Source organism: Gobio gobio (genome assembly GCF_949357685.1).
Source record: "Gobio gobio genome assembly, chromosome: 15".
In the NCBI taxonomy this organism is placed as follows: Eukaryota; Metazoa; Chordata; class Actinopteri; order Cypriniformes; family Gobionidae; genus Gobio; species Gobio gobio.
The window spans coordinates 20,505,004-20,521,127 of NC_137108.1; the positions used below are offsets into that span (position 1 = coordinate 20,505,004).

Genomic DNA, 16,124 nt, shown 5'->3' on the forward strand with positions numbered 1-16,124 from the left:
ATCTGAAACGCTTCCAACACTCATTTTCTTGCTCTCTCATCTCTCCGACAGCGACACAAACCCGCCTCCCCTCACTCACTTGTTTTATTTGCTCCAAGATAAATATTGTTAGTGTTACAGGGTTTAAATTTCGGCATGGGATTGTGCGTATTGCGCATACTTTTTACTCATTTTACTCATCAATCTACCTGCTGCCAAATTTAGATAATATCTAAAATATCTATTTGGCAGTTTTTCCCGCATGGTATCGATGTCAAAATTGGAAACTGGTGAGTAAAAAAGTTCAGCAAAACAATGGCACTGACATACACTATATTGCCAAATGTTTTGGGACATCTGCCTTTATATGCACATGAACTTTAACTCTTTCCCCACCAGCGTTTAAAAAAAAAAGTTGCCAGTCACCGCCAGGGTTTTTGATAATTTTCACAAAAATGTAATGGCCCATAGAATATTTTGTTTGAATTAATTTTGTTTATTTTGTATGAATATCTGAGCATGAAATATATCAAAAGAAAGAGCAGACCCTCTGCTTTTAAACAAAACAAAAATATTTCTAGCGTTTTTTTATCAACACTTAAATATGGGTAAGTTTAATAAAAAAGCAACATTATAAACAAAAAGCTTTTTCTCAAAGACTACATCCAGATCAGATTCAGAGTGATGATCAAAACACAGGTGGAGTAGATTGAGTCCATCAACACCTCTAATGCTTGCACAGTCCTATAGCTCGTCCTGGGTCGACATTTCATTCAGTAACATTAGGCAGTTTTGATTTATATGATGTTTAATGTTGATGATCACGTTATTTTTCATATGCATCTGCTTACATACGATCTCTAGTTTTTTTTTGCGTCTTCTTACCCTGTGTTTGGATCAGGAGATTTTGTACTCATTCAGAAGATGCGTTATAGCGTACCCTAGTGTATAACAGTGAAAACACGGATGTGGCGTGTTGGACGAGCGAGAGACATGGGAGGAGCAAGCGAGATCGGTGTGCGTGATTGAGAATGAGCGTCACCTGCAAGGCACACTGGTCTCGAGTCCTCTCATGAGGGAGCACGGAGGCATATATGGACGAGCGACACCGGTGAAGGACGAGAGAGGACCAGGCCTGGATTTTAAGTTGTGTTTTGTTTACGTTTGTGTATGTATGCGGCAGTTGACCGTGAGGGGCTGCCGCTTTTACTTTCATTTTATTTATTTATTTTATTAAAGTCTGTTGAACGTTCACCGGTTCCCGCCTCCTTCTTCCCTTATCTACAAACTCTGTTACAACGGAAACCCGGAAAATTTCTGTGTTTGGCGGGGAAGCGTTTTCTCACAAATAACAGAAAATTCTGTGTTTGGTGGGGAAAGAGTTAATGACATCCCATTCTTAATCCGTAGGGTTTAATATGGAGTTGACCCACCTTTTGCTGCTATAACAGCTTTAACTCTTCTGGGAAGGCATTCCACAAGGTTTAGGAGTGTGTTTATGGGAATTTTTGACCATTCTTCTAGAAGCGCAGTTGTGAGGTCAGGCACTGATGTTGGACGAGAAGGCCTGACCACACAAGGCCTCTATCGGATTGAGGTCAGGTCTTTAAAGTTCCTCCACACCAAACTCGCTCATCCATGTCTTCATGGACCTTACTTTGTGCACTGGTGCGAAGTCATGTTGGAACAAGAAGGGGCGATCCCCAAACTGTTCCCACAAGCATGAAATTGTCCAAAATGTCTTGGTATACTGAAGCATTAACAGTTCCTTTCACTGGAACTAAGGGGCCATGCCCATTGTGCCAAAACATGAAAAATGCAGTCAGACAAGTACCATTCTCTGCAGCTGCCAAACCCAGACTCATCCATCAGATTGCCAGACAGAGAAGCGTGATTCGTCACTCCAGAGAAGTTTGGAGGTCTGTAGACTTGCTTTTGTTCCCAATTGCTTCCACTTTGTTATAATACCACTAACAGTTGATTGTTAGTAGTTATTTAGTAATGAGGAAATTTCAGGAATAGACTTATTGCACAGGTGGCAACCTATCACGGTACCACACTTGAATTCACTGAGCTCCTGAGAGTGACCCATTCTTTTACAAATGTTTGTAGAAGCGTCTGCATGCCTAGGTGCTTGATTTTATACACCTGTGGCCATGGAAGTGATTGGAACTCCTGGATTCAATGATTTGGAGGGGTGTCCCAATACTTTTGGCAATATAGTGTAGGCCTATATTAAAATATGCCAGTGCCATTGTTTTGTCTCAAGTTGCTTTCAGTTAAAACAGCTCAGACATGCACTTTTAAGCCTTGTCTGTGAAACCGGGGGTTAATATCTTAGAATTTTGCCTCTCAAGTAAATGTATCTTGTTTTCAGGATGTTTCTTTTTTTTTTACTGGACAACAAGACAAAAAAAAAACAAAATCAAAATGTCCTTTTTGCAGTGTAAAACTCAATAAAGCACTAAAGATGGTGATATAGGTAACCTCATAACAAGGTTCCCCAGAATTTCCCAAATTACCGAACACATGCACGCTTAATCAGTGAAAATAAATAACCCTCCATCAAATTTCCAGTGTACCAAAGGGTGTACTATGGGAAACCACCTCTAGCATTTACAGTCAATTAATGAGTCATTAATAAAGTTGGTAAGCCTCGTCTCCCTCTGACCACATCCTTCAGTGCACTTCTCCATGTCTGTGTTCTCCATTATAGGCGGGGTTGGCAGACCTCAGCTGCAACAGCGTCAATGTGACCTGTCACAAGAGAATTCCCTTCATCTTCTCCATCTAAAGCACTCACCACACACGCCGCTACCTGGTAGAGCCCTCTGTTTGAGTGGTCAAAACAACAAAAGCTGCTGTATGCCTTATATATACTGTAATGTATCAGTTCATTTCAACCGAGTGTGATAGCCAAGGGCAACAGTTATTTTTGAACTTCAGTCAGTAGAACTTTCTGCACTCAAAATCAACTCGGCGGCACCTCTGAAATGAACCACACAATGACATTTAAATTTCCAAGCATCTTCTGCCAGAGTGATGAGCCAGCAAACGATACGAGAGGACTACTTCCTGTCTCCACCAGTTTCCTCCAAATACTCAGTCATATTGTGATTGCTGTGTGGTTTAATGCTCAGAGAGGCAATTATGGAGAGAACGTCCCACTGGTCCAGGTTACCCCAAGTTCTCAGTGGCTCTGGGAGGGGAGATGATTTACACAGCTCATCCCTCACACACCGCCAACAGTGAGTCACAAAATCTTTGCTCGTATGAGTCAGTGGAACAAGGTCGCCGCTCATCCAGACAAGCGAATGTGGAAAGCGACCAGCAAGAGAAACAAACTGACATATTTAAAGAAACATTGTTCCAGCTGATTGAGCAAGTTGTCCTCTGATAACTATCCATAAAACATTTTCCATCTGAACAGGGCGTGTTTATGTTTATCTAAGATAAAATGGGGAAGTTTTAAAATGTTAGTGAGATGTAGGGAACAAAGTCCAATAGTCGGAAAATCCGATTCATTTTCTCTATAGAGTAAGTGCTTTTTAATGATAATGTGCAAACCTTTCATGCCATGAAAGATGGCATAAAAGTGAAGATATATACTAGAAGCCAAGAGTCAGTGTGATTGCTTTATATAACTAATCGCTGATGACATCATTAATAAAAACACAAGAGATGCGAATGCTTTGCAACATACCACAATTTGCAACTAGAGGCTAAAGTTTGAGAACAAACTTTGATGTTGGCTTGAGAAGCCTGAATCTCAAGCCAGGACTCAAACTCGGGTAGCCTTGTGCCGAGCATGTCATTTTTATCAGTTATTTTGTCTATGGGGCATTATATTTCTGTCATGACAACTCCTTGAGTGTTTGGCATGGTAATGGATATGACAATGTTGATTGTTGAACTTGGACTTCAAAGATTTCTTAGAGCCAATGTAAATCTGGGGGATTTTTGGGGAGAATTTTTTTTTTTACAATCCCTCATGCAAAAATAGGTTCACACTTGTTCCTTGTTCTTAATCAAACATGCTATTTTATTCTCAAATAATACAAGAGCTTTCCTCACCAGGTGTAATAGTTAAAGCTGCACTTTGTAACTTTTCCGTCCACTAGAGGTTGCCTGTTCAAAACAAAGGCGTAGTTTGATGACGCCACATTTGAGCACAGAATCTTGGGACATGTGGTCTTCACCTCACAGCCGGAGGAAAAGAATCGGGATAGGACTCGGGCAGAAATCATGTTCATGGATGCGATTATTAATGTTACTGTAGTATGAAGCAGAACAGGACGGAGTGTTGAGCAAGGCCGCTGGAGTGATTGTTAATAAGAAGAGCGGAACATAGCCTCGCGAGCAGCGGGACTGTTATTATGGCCTATAGTCGCCGGCGGGACTTTTATTATGGCACTGTCGCCGGCGCCACTTCCGCTTTTCCAGTCATGAGTATGAGGTAACGCAGCTCTGTTATATCATATCAGATACATCTGATTGTGTTGTTATGTAAAATTATGTTATGACGTTACTCTGTGCGTTCGCTCGGCGGCTGCTATGACACTTGCACACTGCAGTGAGAGTAAAGCGTTTCTGCAAAATAAAACCGGAAACTGAGGGTAACGCAGATATGAGGCAATTGACAGGCGATTTCCTCACACATCCCGATTCCTTGGTTAAAATAGCAATTTTCTCACTATTAACAAATAGTTGGAAACATTTGGGATATTGTAAATACTCAACTGAACAAAATATATAACACTGGTCTATAGTGTTTTTGGATATTTTACTGAAAAAATTTTTACATAGTGCACCTTTAGGCTATAATAATCACATATGTTGTCTATAGGTGCAAGTAAATCATATGACACATCCTTTTGGATCCAGCGTGCTTTTTGTGAAATGGACAAAATCTAGTCCCGCCCTACATATTGCAACTTCTGTTTCATGCCAACCAATAAATTGTTGGACGTGCTTGGTGTAAAAGATGAAAGAGCTATTAAGCAGCAAAAAATGTACTCAATGTGGTACTCGTGCTGACTGACACACACCCAAAGCTGCCTCAGATATCATGCAATTCCTTATTGAGTTATCTTTAGCAGCTTATTGTGCTTGAAATGTCAAATGTCTTATGTGAACTTAAGAGTTGTGAAAGAAACTGCGTGTGCAACAGTGTATTGAAGCTATGCAGCTCTTAAAGTGACAGCAGCCTAATATACTTCTGTTGTCTGTGTCCTTCATTTTAATCAAACAACAAGATAAAAAAAGAGAATCACCCACTGCTCTTGACTGAATTATTAGCTTTAATAACAAACATACAGTGAAGTTTAGTTTAAATATAGTACTATGCAGTGTTTTATTTTACATTTGATTATTCAATTTCTGTATTTCTTACTTGAAAGCTACTGTTAAAAAGACTAAAACCTTGATGTCTTAATGAGCTTTAAAAACAAAAACTACAATGAAGACATTTTATGGATGTGCTTGGATGACCAGGATAGTCTATAGGTCAAGGGAAAGGCAAGCCTCGCATTTGTTTTCTTATCTATAATTATTGTACTTTCTTCCTTATTCACATCATCAGTCACAAAATTATTAGAGGCTATTCAGAGAGTAAAGGGAGAAGTGGAGAGACCACATTTCATTTACATGGGTTATAAATCAGGAAGTTAATAAATTGTGTGTTAAACGACTTCTTGCCCTCGGCATATATCATGGGAATGAACCAAATGAAGCCCTATATACCCAGAGGACAAAGGAATGCTTCTGTTCATAACCATGATTTGTGAATGGTTCACGAGCTGTCAGCTTCAGAGACACAAAGTGGAAGATGGGAGAAAGGGGGCAGCAGGGGTTGAGTTATATATAGGGAACAGCGCCCTCTAGTGTCATATGGGGCCCATTTCTGAAAGGAGAAAGGATTTCTGCATTGATATGTCCAGTAGTGTATTGCTGTTATGTCATGCCTCTTAAAGGGACAGTTCACCCGAAAATTAAAATTCAGTTTTCATTTGTTCCAAACTTGTATGAATTTCTTAGATATTTTGAAGAAGATGGGTAACCAAACAGTTAATATGCCCCATTGACTTCCATAGTATGGACATTTTCATTTTTTCCACTTTCATTCCTTTAAATTAATGAATGATGTGGTTCTTTTTATAAATGAGGCTATATCAGTAAGGTTATGGAGTGGTGCAGGTATGACGTAATTTTGTACCGGTAGTTAGCATCGCACATGGTTCCCGCGAGAAAAACTCAAATAGGATTTTCTCATAGGCTTTTGTATTATCGCAAAAAAACAAGCTCTGTGATCAACAAAAGTGTATGATACTTACACGTTTTGTCCGAACACAACTTTTATTCATTTTGAAGCCTAAATGCAGTCGCCAGAAGTATAGGCAAACAGACTACACCACGGTCGCTCGACTTCAACGTCACAATCACTAAGCTTCCCACGACTCTTTCAGTTTTTTATCTCAAAACATTTTCCTATTGACTATTTATAAGAGCACAATTATTGAGGCTGTAAAAGTTTAGCTGTTCAACGTGATGACGTTTAAAGGGTTAGTTCACCCAAAAATGAAAATTCTGTCATTACTTACTCACCCTCATTCGACACCCGTAAGACCTTCGTTCATCTTCGGAACACAAATGAAGATATTTTAGTTGAAATCCGATGGCTCAGAAAGGCTCAGAATCGACTCACTGATTCATAACGCTTCGAAGCTTCATGATGCTGTGTTTTGAAATTGGTCATCACTATATAAGTCGTTATTTAGGGTTTTTTTTGCGCACAAAAACTATTGTCGTCGCTTTATAAAGTTATTGTAGAACCACTGTAGTGAGATGGACTTTGTAACGACGTCTTTAGTACCTTTTATGGGTCTTGAGAGTGAACCGTGCATTGTGCCAATGGAGGCCTTTCTGAGCCATCAGATTTCAACTAAAATATCTTCCTTTGTGTTCCGAAGATGAACGGAGGTCTTACGGGTGTCGAACGACATGAGGGTAAGTAATTAATGACAGAATTTTCATTTTTGGGTGAACTAACCCTTTAATGTCCCAGACAGCCTCTGTAGTCCCATTTAGCCACTTGTTAACAACCGCCTTTTTCAAGACACGTAACAGCTTAAAAAAATCACGAGTCGGATAATACTGATATATTTTATGTCGTAGAATAAAATGTGAAAGTGTCTTGAGCTTGTGTTCACCACAGACCTTATTTCAACCATTTAACCAAAGTCCCATAAAAAGACGACAGAACCGGAAGTGCTAAAATGCTCTACAAAATGTCATACCTGCACCACTCTATTGTCTTTGTAGGTCATTGCTAAATTTCAACACTCTTTAACTAAGACATTGTCTATTCTAGTATTAGAATTAAGGTCTCATGGGCAGAAAAAACAACACTTTTTTATTAGAAAATATTTATTTGCATGTATTTAGTAGGCTATGTATTTTATGCTTCGATTCAGTTAGGCCTAATTAATGCTCTTGGCAGGAGGGAAAGGGGTCAAAACAAAAGGTAAAAATCACATGTTCCTTTGTTTTTATACAATAGGCTTCAAAAGGGTTTTCAAACGTGTCAGTTATAAAAGTTCGATAAGTCGAAAATCCGGAACGTAATGTAACAGTAGCGTAACAGTAGTAACAGTAGGCCTACACTGAAGTGCTTTCCATTGCGATTAGGTAAGGTAAATTAGCAGACGTTCCTTCAAAAAGTTGCCTGCCCTGGAAGTCAAATTCGAACACGGCCTGTAAATACCTGTAGATTTACATCTTTTTCTGTATTCCCTGATTGCTTTCTTCTGCTGTTAGGCACTTCGTGCTCCACTCGGGTGCTGACATGTTTCACCAGCAGATGTCGCTGTTGTATTGTAAATTCCGAATATAAGCAGCTATTCACAAGGTCATTGACCGGCATTGGGGTTTCCATCTGTGACTGCAATGTTTGTGCTTTTTGGCATTCAGTATTCAGAGTACCAAATCCTTGATTAGCGATTTTGCAAGGTGCTTTGAACACAGCCCGGCTATTGGAACAGTGTTTAAAATGAGTCTTTCGGAGAAAACCTGGATGCAGATCCGAAGGTTGGAAGCTTTATGGTAGTGAGGTGCTCCTGTTGTGCGTAGCATGCTTCACTGGAACTTCCTGATAGGCCAGAGAAAACAGTCAGTGTGATAATTTCCTCTCTCTCGCGCTCTCGCTATCTCCCTCCCACATACACACATAAAGAGTTTGCCTATGCTGCTTATTTTTAACCCTATGAAGTCTAGCTATTGTATAATATTTAATACACATATTCCTAAATCATAATTACAGGCATGAGTGTGTCCCTCATACAACCAGGAATAAAGTAGACTCGCTTACCAAAAATGCTTAATATTAACGTTATGTATATATGTGCAACAAAAACAAATCCTTTAGAATGGTCGTATTCCATATTTATTTTTATAACTTTAACTGAAACAGAATAGCTCCCATCTCATGAAAGACAAATAATCATGATTAGACTTAAACTAAGTAATTCTACCAAAGACTTTAGATATGAAAAGATGGTGTACTACTCATATTACTATGAATATGAGAAAGTGTAATGTGCAATATGGTGGAATAAGTCCCATCTTCTAAATAAAAGAGCCAATCAGCAATTGGTAAAGTCATTGCAGCTGCCTTTAGAAACTCCGGATTCTTTAGAAAGAGTCACACACTTATGACTGCACATGTGCATTGGCAAGTCCAGCCTGAAATTGTTTTGTTTTGTTTTTTTGTCATGATTTGAGCATTTAGAAACAAAATTTATGAGACAGTTGTTGTCAGATTTCTAATATGAATTTTTATCATAAGCTTGGTGAAAAGCTTTAGATAATTTATTGTTTCCCCATTCAAAGAGATATAAGCTGCACTTGCATGACTGAAATAGCTTCCTGAGAGGCGTTTCAAAGATGGCCGCCAAGTGAAATAACTTGTTGTCAAATAAAGGGTTAGTTCAACCAACAATTTAAAGTCTTTCATTAATGAAACACCCTCGTGATGTTCCAAACCTGTAAGACTTTTGTTAATCTTCGGAACACAAATGAAGATCTTTTTGATGAACTCTGAGAGATTTCTGTCCCTCCATTGACAGCTGCACAACTGAAACCTTTATGCTTCAAAAAGTTAATAAAGAGATTGTAAAACTAATCTATATGAATTGAGGGGTTTAGTCTAAAATTTTCTAAAGCGCCACGACTGCTTTAAATGATGAACAGACTGAATTTAGGCTTTTATTCTCATAAACATTCATCAACTCACACATCAATTTTGGTAAACGGAAGCTCAAGCATGTTCACTTGATGTGTGTAAACCAATGAGGTTCATTCTCGTGTGTTACGCATCACGTTTGAGCTTCCGCAAGAACCAATGAGGCTCATTATCGTGTCACGCATCACGTTTGAGCTTCTGCAAGAACCAATGAGGCTCATTATTGTGTTACGCGTCACTTTTGAGCTTTAGCAAGAACCAATGAGGTTCATTATCGTGTTACGCATCATGTTTGAGCTTCTGCAAGAACCAATGAGGTTCATTATCATGCTATGCATCACGTTTGAGCTTCTGCAAGAACCATTGAGGTTCATTCTCGTGTTACGCATCACGTTTGAGCTTCCGCAAGAACCAATGAGGCTCGTTCTCGTGTTGCGCTTCACGTTTGAGCTTCCGCAAGAACCAATGAGGCTCATTATTGTGTTACGCGTCACGTTTGAGCTTCAGCAAGAACCAATGAGGTTCATTATCGTGTTACGCATCATGTTTGAGCTTCTGCAAGAACCAATGAGGTTCATTATTGTGTGATACGCATCACGTTTGAGCTTCTGCAAGAACCAATGAGGTTCATTATCGTGTGATACGCATCACGTTTGAGCTTCTGCAAGAACCAATGAGGTTCATTATCGTGTTACGCTTCACGTTTGAGCTTCAGCAAGAACCAATGAGGTTCATTATCGTGTTACGCATCATGTTTGAGCTTCTGCAAGAACCAATGAGGTTCATTATTGTGTGATACGCATCACGTTTTAGCTTCTGCAAGAACCAATGAGGTTCATTATCGTGTTACGCGTCACGTTTGAACTTCAGCAAGAACCAATGAGGTTCATTATCGTGTTACGCTTCACGTTTGAGCTTCTGCAAGAACCATTGAGGTTCATTCTCGTGTTACGCATCACGTTTGAGCTTCCGCACGAACCAATGAGGCTCATTATCGTTTTTACACGTCACGTTTGAGCTTCTGCAAGAACCAATGAGGTTCATTCTCGTGTTACGCAGCACGTTTGAGCTTCCGCAAGAACCAATGAGGTTCATTATCGTTTTACACGTCACGTTTGGGCTTCAGCAAGAACCAATGAGGCTCATTATCGTGATACGCATCACGTTTTAGCTTCTGCAAGAACCAATGAGGTTCATTATCGTGTTACGCGTCACGTTTGAACTTCAGCAAGAACCAATGAGGTTCATTATCGTGTTACGCTTCACGTTTGAGCTTCTGCAAGAACCAATGAGGTTCATTCTCGTGTTACGCATCACGTTTGAGCTTCCACACGAACCAATGAGGCTCATTATTGTGTTACGCGTCACGTTTGAGCTTCAGCAAGAACCAATGAGGTTCATTATCGTTTTTACACGTCACGTTTGAGCTTCTGCAAGAACCAATGAGGTTCATTCTCGTGTTACGCAGCACGTTTGAGCTTCCGCAAGAACCAATGAGGTTCATTATCGTTTTACACGTCACGTTTGGGCTTCAGCAAGAACCAATGAGGCTCATTATCGTGTTACGCAGCACGTTTTAGCTTCTGCAAGAATCAATGAGGTTAATTATCGTGTTACGCATCATGTTTGAGCTTCCGCAAGAACCAATGAGGTTCATTATCGTTTTACACGTCACGTTTGAGCTTCCGCAAGAACCAATGAGGTTCATTATCGTGTTACGCATCACGTTTGAGCTTCTGCAAGAACCAATGAGGTTCATTATCGTGTTACGCATCGCGTTTGAGCTTCTGCAAGAACCAATGAGGTTCATTATCGTGTTGCGCAGCACGTTTTAGCTTTTGCAAGAACCAATGAGGTTCATTCTCGTGTTACGCATCACGTTTGAGCTTCCGCAAGAACCAATGAGGCTCATTCTTGTGTTACGCTTCACGTTTGAGCTTCTGCAAGAACCATTGAGGTTCATTCTCGTGTTACGCAGCACGTTTGAGCTTCCGCAAGAACCAATGAGGTTCATTATCGTTTTACACGTCACGTTTGGGCTTCAGCAAGAACCAATGAGGTTCATTATCGTGTTACGCTTCACGTTTGAGCTTCTGCAAGAACCATTGAGGTTCATTCTTGTGTTACGCATCACGTTTGAGCTTCTGCAAGAACCAATGAGGCTCATTATTGTGTTACGCATCACGTTTGAGCTTCAGCAAGAACCAATGAGGCTCATTATTGTGTTACGCGTCACGTTTGAGCTTCAGCAAGAACCAATGAGGTTCATTATCGTGTTACGCATCACGTTTGAGCTTCTGCAAGAACCAATGAGGTTCATTCTCGTGTTACGCAGCACGTTTGAGCTTCCGCAAGAACCAATGAGGTTCATTATCGTTTTACACGTCACGTTTGGGCTTCAGCAAGAACCAATGAGGCTCATTATCGTGTTACGCAGCACGTTTTAGCTTCTGCAAGAATCAATGAGGTTAATTATCGTGTTACGCATCATGTTTGAGCTTCCGCAAGAACCAATGAGGTTCATTATCGTTTTACACGTCACGTTTGAGCTTCCGCAAGAACCAATGAGGTTCATTATCGTGTTACGCATCACGTTTGAGCTTCTGCAAGAACCAATGAGGTTCATTATCGTGTTACGCATCGCGTTTGAGCTTCTGCAAGAACCAATGAGGTTCATTATCGTGTTGCGCAGCACGTTTTAGCTTTTGCAAGAACCAATGAGGTTCATTCTCGTGTTACGCATCACGTTTGAGCTTCCGCAAGAACCAATGAGGCTCATTCTTGTGTTACGCTTCACGTTTGAGCTTCTGCAAGAACCATTGAGGTTCATTCTCGTGTTACGCAGCACGTTTGAGCTTCCGCAAGAACCAATGAGGTTCATTATCGTTTTACACGTCACGTTTGGGCTTCAGCAAGAACCAATGAGGTTCATTATCGTGTTACGCTTCACGTTTGAGCTTCTGCAAGAACCATTGAGGTTCATTCTTGTGTTACGCATCACGTTTGAGCTTCTGCAAGAACCAATGAGGCTCATTATTGTGTTACGCATCACGTTTGAGCTTCAGCAAGAACCAATGAGGCTCATTATTGTGTTACGCGTCACGTTTGAGCTTCAGCAAGAACCAATGAGGTTCATTATCGTGTTACGCATCACGTTTGAGCTTCTGCAAGAACCAATGAGGCTCATTATTGTGTTACACGTCACGTTTGAGCTTCAGCAAGAACCAATGAGGTTCATTATCGTGTTACGCATCACATTCTAGCTTCTGCATGAACCAATGAGGCTCATTATTGTGTTACGCGTCACGTTTGAGCTTCAGCAAGAACCAATGAGGTTCATTATCGTGTTACGCATCATGTTTGAGCTTCTGCAAGAACCAATGAGGTTCATTATCGTTTTACACGTCACGTTTGAGCTTCTACAAGAACCAATGAGGTTAATTCTCGTGTTACGCATCACGTTTGGGCTTCAGCAAGAACCAATGAGGCTCATTCTCGTGTTACGCAGCACGTTTGAGCTTCAGCAAGAACCAATGAGGCTCATTATCGTGTTACGCAGCACGTTTGAGCTTCAGCAAGAACCAATGAGGCTCATTATCGTGTTACGCATCACGTTTGAGCTTCCGCAAGAACCAATGAGGTTCATTAACGGGTTACGCATCACGTTTGAGCTTCCGCAAGAACCAATGAGGTTCATTATCGTGTTACGCATCACGTTTGAGCTTCTGCAAGAACCAATGAGGCTCATTATTGTGTTAAGCGTCACGTTTGAGCTTCAGCAAGAACCAATGAGGTTCATTCTCGTGTGATACGCAGCACGTTTGAGCTTCTGCAAGAACCAATGAGGTTTATTCTCGTGATACGCAGCGCGTTTGAGCTTCTGCAAGAACCAATGAGGTTCATTATCGTGTTACGCAGCGCGTTTGAGCTTCTGCAAGAACCAATGAGGTTCATTATTGTGTGTTACGCAGCACGTTTGAGCTTCTGCAAGAACCAATGAGGTTCATTATCGTGTTACGCATCACGTTTGAGCTTCCGCAAGAACCAATGAGGTTCATTATCGTGTGATATGCATCACGTTTGAGCTTCAGCAAGAGCCAATGAGGTTCATTCTCGTGTGATACGCAGCACGTTTGAGCTGTGGACGATATGGATTATTTTTTCGATTTCTTTATGATTTTTTTTGAAGCAACAGACAGTTGCATAGCTGTCTATGGAGGAACAGAAAGCTCTCTGATTTCATCAAATGATCTTCATTTGTGTCCCGAAGATGAACGAAAGTCTTACAGGTTTGGAACATCACAAGGGTGAGTAAATGATGACACAATTTAGATTTTTGGGTGAATTATCCCTTTAAGGGACTTTGTACAAACCAAATGTACACTTTTACATTTTCAATAAAAGCAAAATAGATCTCACAGTCCCTAGTTCCCCCGCACACCGCCTTCACCTTCTCGCCCATGTCCACAGAATGATGCAGGGACAGATCCCTTTCCAGAAACAGTCTTTTCTGTTCACTGCTGGCGAGTCTGCAGGTGAGCCAGGTGGAGAGAGTGCAACTCAAGACGCCCAGGCTGGCCAGGCAGAGGAAGGCCAGGTGCAGATAGTACAGGCTGCTCGCCCGTTTCACCATCGCACGCACAAACTGGATGTTGAGAATTCCCCCGATAAGTCCACAGATGCAACAGGCTGAAAACAGGATCATCTGTGATGTGAGGCGCAACAAAACAAGTATGAGATAACAGTAATTACATAGCATTATAGCTATTATTACATAGCATTTCGCCTTACACGATAGTATCATAATAGTGATAAAGCAGGGACTACAGACAATATTTACAAGCTGATGTTGGTGGCTTACGGTTGTTATCTCTGTGAATGTGTGTATAGATTAGATAAGAAGTATGTATATTGTTGCGCATTGTGTCACTATCCTCTTACAGTTGGTCCAGTTCTCTTCTTCGCACACAGTATCCCACATAGTCCACAGACAAGAAACTGAAAAACAGAGATCTGTTACTGAATCTACTGTAAGTCAGATTCTTGTACAATTTCATATTACACATTCTGGATATCATATTTTAGTTGCCCATTGGAAATTGTAAAGGTATAAATCACTCTAATTAACTCCATGCTTAAAAATAAGAATAATTACACAATTTAAAATGTAAATATAATATAATATAATATAATATAATATAATATAATATAATAATAAACCTTATTTAAAGTCCCCCTGCAGTCAATAATTTATCCCTTAAAACCATTTTTGATCATCATTTTTTACCTGTGAAAATAATTTCTTCATGTCTTCAGTTTACTTTGTAGAACAAAACGTCAAAGTATCAATAAGTTATGTTTACCACAGGCTTTATTTTACTCATAAATTAAAAAAAAATAATAATAATTTTAAAACCATAGGGAAATCTCAAGGGAACCGGGTCGAATTTCTGGGTTCTGACATCCTCCCTGAATGACTCTATGGTGTTGACTGATGAATTTGCACATGGTTTTCTATATTAAAAACACCATATAGACATATAAACATTTTCACCACAGGGGGTCTTTAAGAACTAATGTAAATTATTTTAATTGAATAATTGATTAACATTAAATGAACAAATAATAATAAATACAACAATGTATTTGACAGAAATACAATAATATAATATATCAATAAATTAATATAATACCTTATTTAAGACAGAGTTCATGTGAATGATAATAATTGAATAACTGATTAACAATAATTGATTAACAAATAATAAATTCAACAAAGTATTTGACAGAAAAATATAATAAAATAATATCCATCCATTCAGCAAATTGCTTGTCCTAATGAAATATATATATTTCATTTTATTCTTCAGATTCAAGTCCATTTTATTATTCAGATTCAAATATAGTCATATAGTATATTAACTCATGCAGAAGATAAATGAACAATCTCTAACTTACACACATGCCGCTCCATACTGGTGTAGAAAAGGAGTTTTGGCTCTTCTGTGGCCACAGGGCTTGTGTGATCCCGAGCACACCCAGAGAGATGCAGGACACCCCGAGTCCCATATGAAAGACAGAGAGGACCAGCAAACTCCAAACAAGTGCTCGCTTGGTGCACATGCTCCTCCAGGCATCATTCCTCAGACTGTGAGAAAGAGTCAGAGGGAGAAAATCCCTCTCTCACCTCGCCACCCAGCTATTACAGCTCTTCTGCTACACATTCCAGCTTTAAGAAAAAACTGAACTGTTTAGTTTAAAGTTTCATGTATCAGTTTTGAATGTTTTTTTTTATTTATTAGAAATACGTCTCCTAAATCAGCAAATGCAAAAATGAATCTGTGTGCTGCTCCTGCTTTTCACTGCATATAAATGCATGTTTCTCTGATTTCAGAACTCTTATAAGCAGTTGGACATGTTGGTCACATGACTACCTGATCTTTAACACACAAACATTAAAGACACACAGCCTACTTCCCTGAAGACTTATTGTTAAAGCTGAGTACTTAAAGGGATAGTTCACCCAAAAATAGAAATTCTGTTATTAATTCCTCACCCTCATTGTCGTTCCAAACCCATAAGACTATCGTTTGTTCTGAGAGATTTCTATCCCTCCATTTACAGTCTATGCATCTACCACTTTCAAGCCCCAGAAAGGTAGTAAAGACATTAAAGTAATCCATGTGACTCCAGTGGTTTAACCACTGTTTTATGAAGCAATGCGAGTGCTTGCTCAAAAAAACTTAATTTACCACTTTATTTACAAAATATTAATCTCCACAAATGCGCATTTATGCAACAACAACTGCTCTCGCGTCAACACAACACGCATGCATCGTGGTGCTCACATGAGATTAAAATGTTGTAAATAAAGTGGTAAATTATGTTGTTTTTTTGCACAAACAAA

General features: G+C 39.7%; 1 protein-coding gene across 4 annotated transcripts; it reads right to left on the reverse strand.

The window, feature by feature from the left end:
• Positions 1 to 7,371: 7,371 nt before the first annotated feature.
• Positions 7,372 to 15,593, reverse strand: tmem196b (transmembrane protein 196b). 4 transcript variants are annotated; one of them, XM_079836779.1, is made up of 4 exons: positions 15,176 to 15,593; positions 14,159 to 14,215; positions 13,637 to 13,922; positions 7,372 to 8,125 (listed from the first exon to the last, which is right to left on the reverse strand). In XM_079836779.1, coding segments are annotated over exons 1-4 (510 nt in total). In that variant the 5' UTR covers positions 15,341 to 15,593; the 3' UTR covers positions 7,372 to 8,123. The 4 variants fall into 4 exon arrangements, with proteins under 4 accessions (XP_079692905.1, XP_079692906.1, XP_079692907.1 ...); XM_079836780.1 differs by having other exon boundaries at positions 7,396 to 8,125; positions 13,668 to 13,906; XM_079836781.1 differs by having other exon boundaries at positions 7,396 to 8,125; positions 13,637 to 13,906.
• Between the last annotated feature and the right edge of the window lie 531 nt (positions 15,594 to 16,124).

What these genes read in the sequence shown, in the direction of transcription:
- tmem196b (XM_079836778.1), bottom strand. Translation starts at nt 15,340, where the DNA reads ATGTGCACCAAGCGAGCACTTGTTTGGAGTTTGCTGGTCCTCTCTGTC. An exon ending in CAGTATGGAGCGGCATGTGT is followed by an intron (nt 14,216 to 15,175) that starts GTAAGTTAGAGA and finishes TCTGTTTTTCAG; the next exon opens with TTTCTTGTCTGTGGACTATG. An exon ending in AGAAGAGAACTGGACCAACT is followed by an intron (nt 13,923 to 14,158) that starts GTAAGAGGATAG and finishes CTCACATCACAG; the next exon opens with ATGATCCTGTTTTCAGCCTG.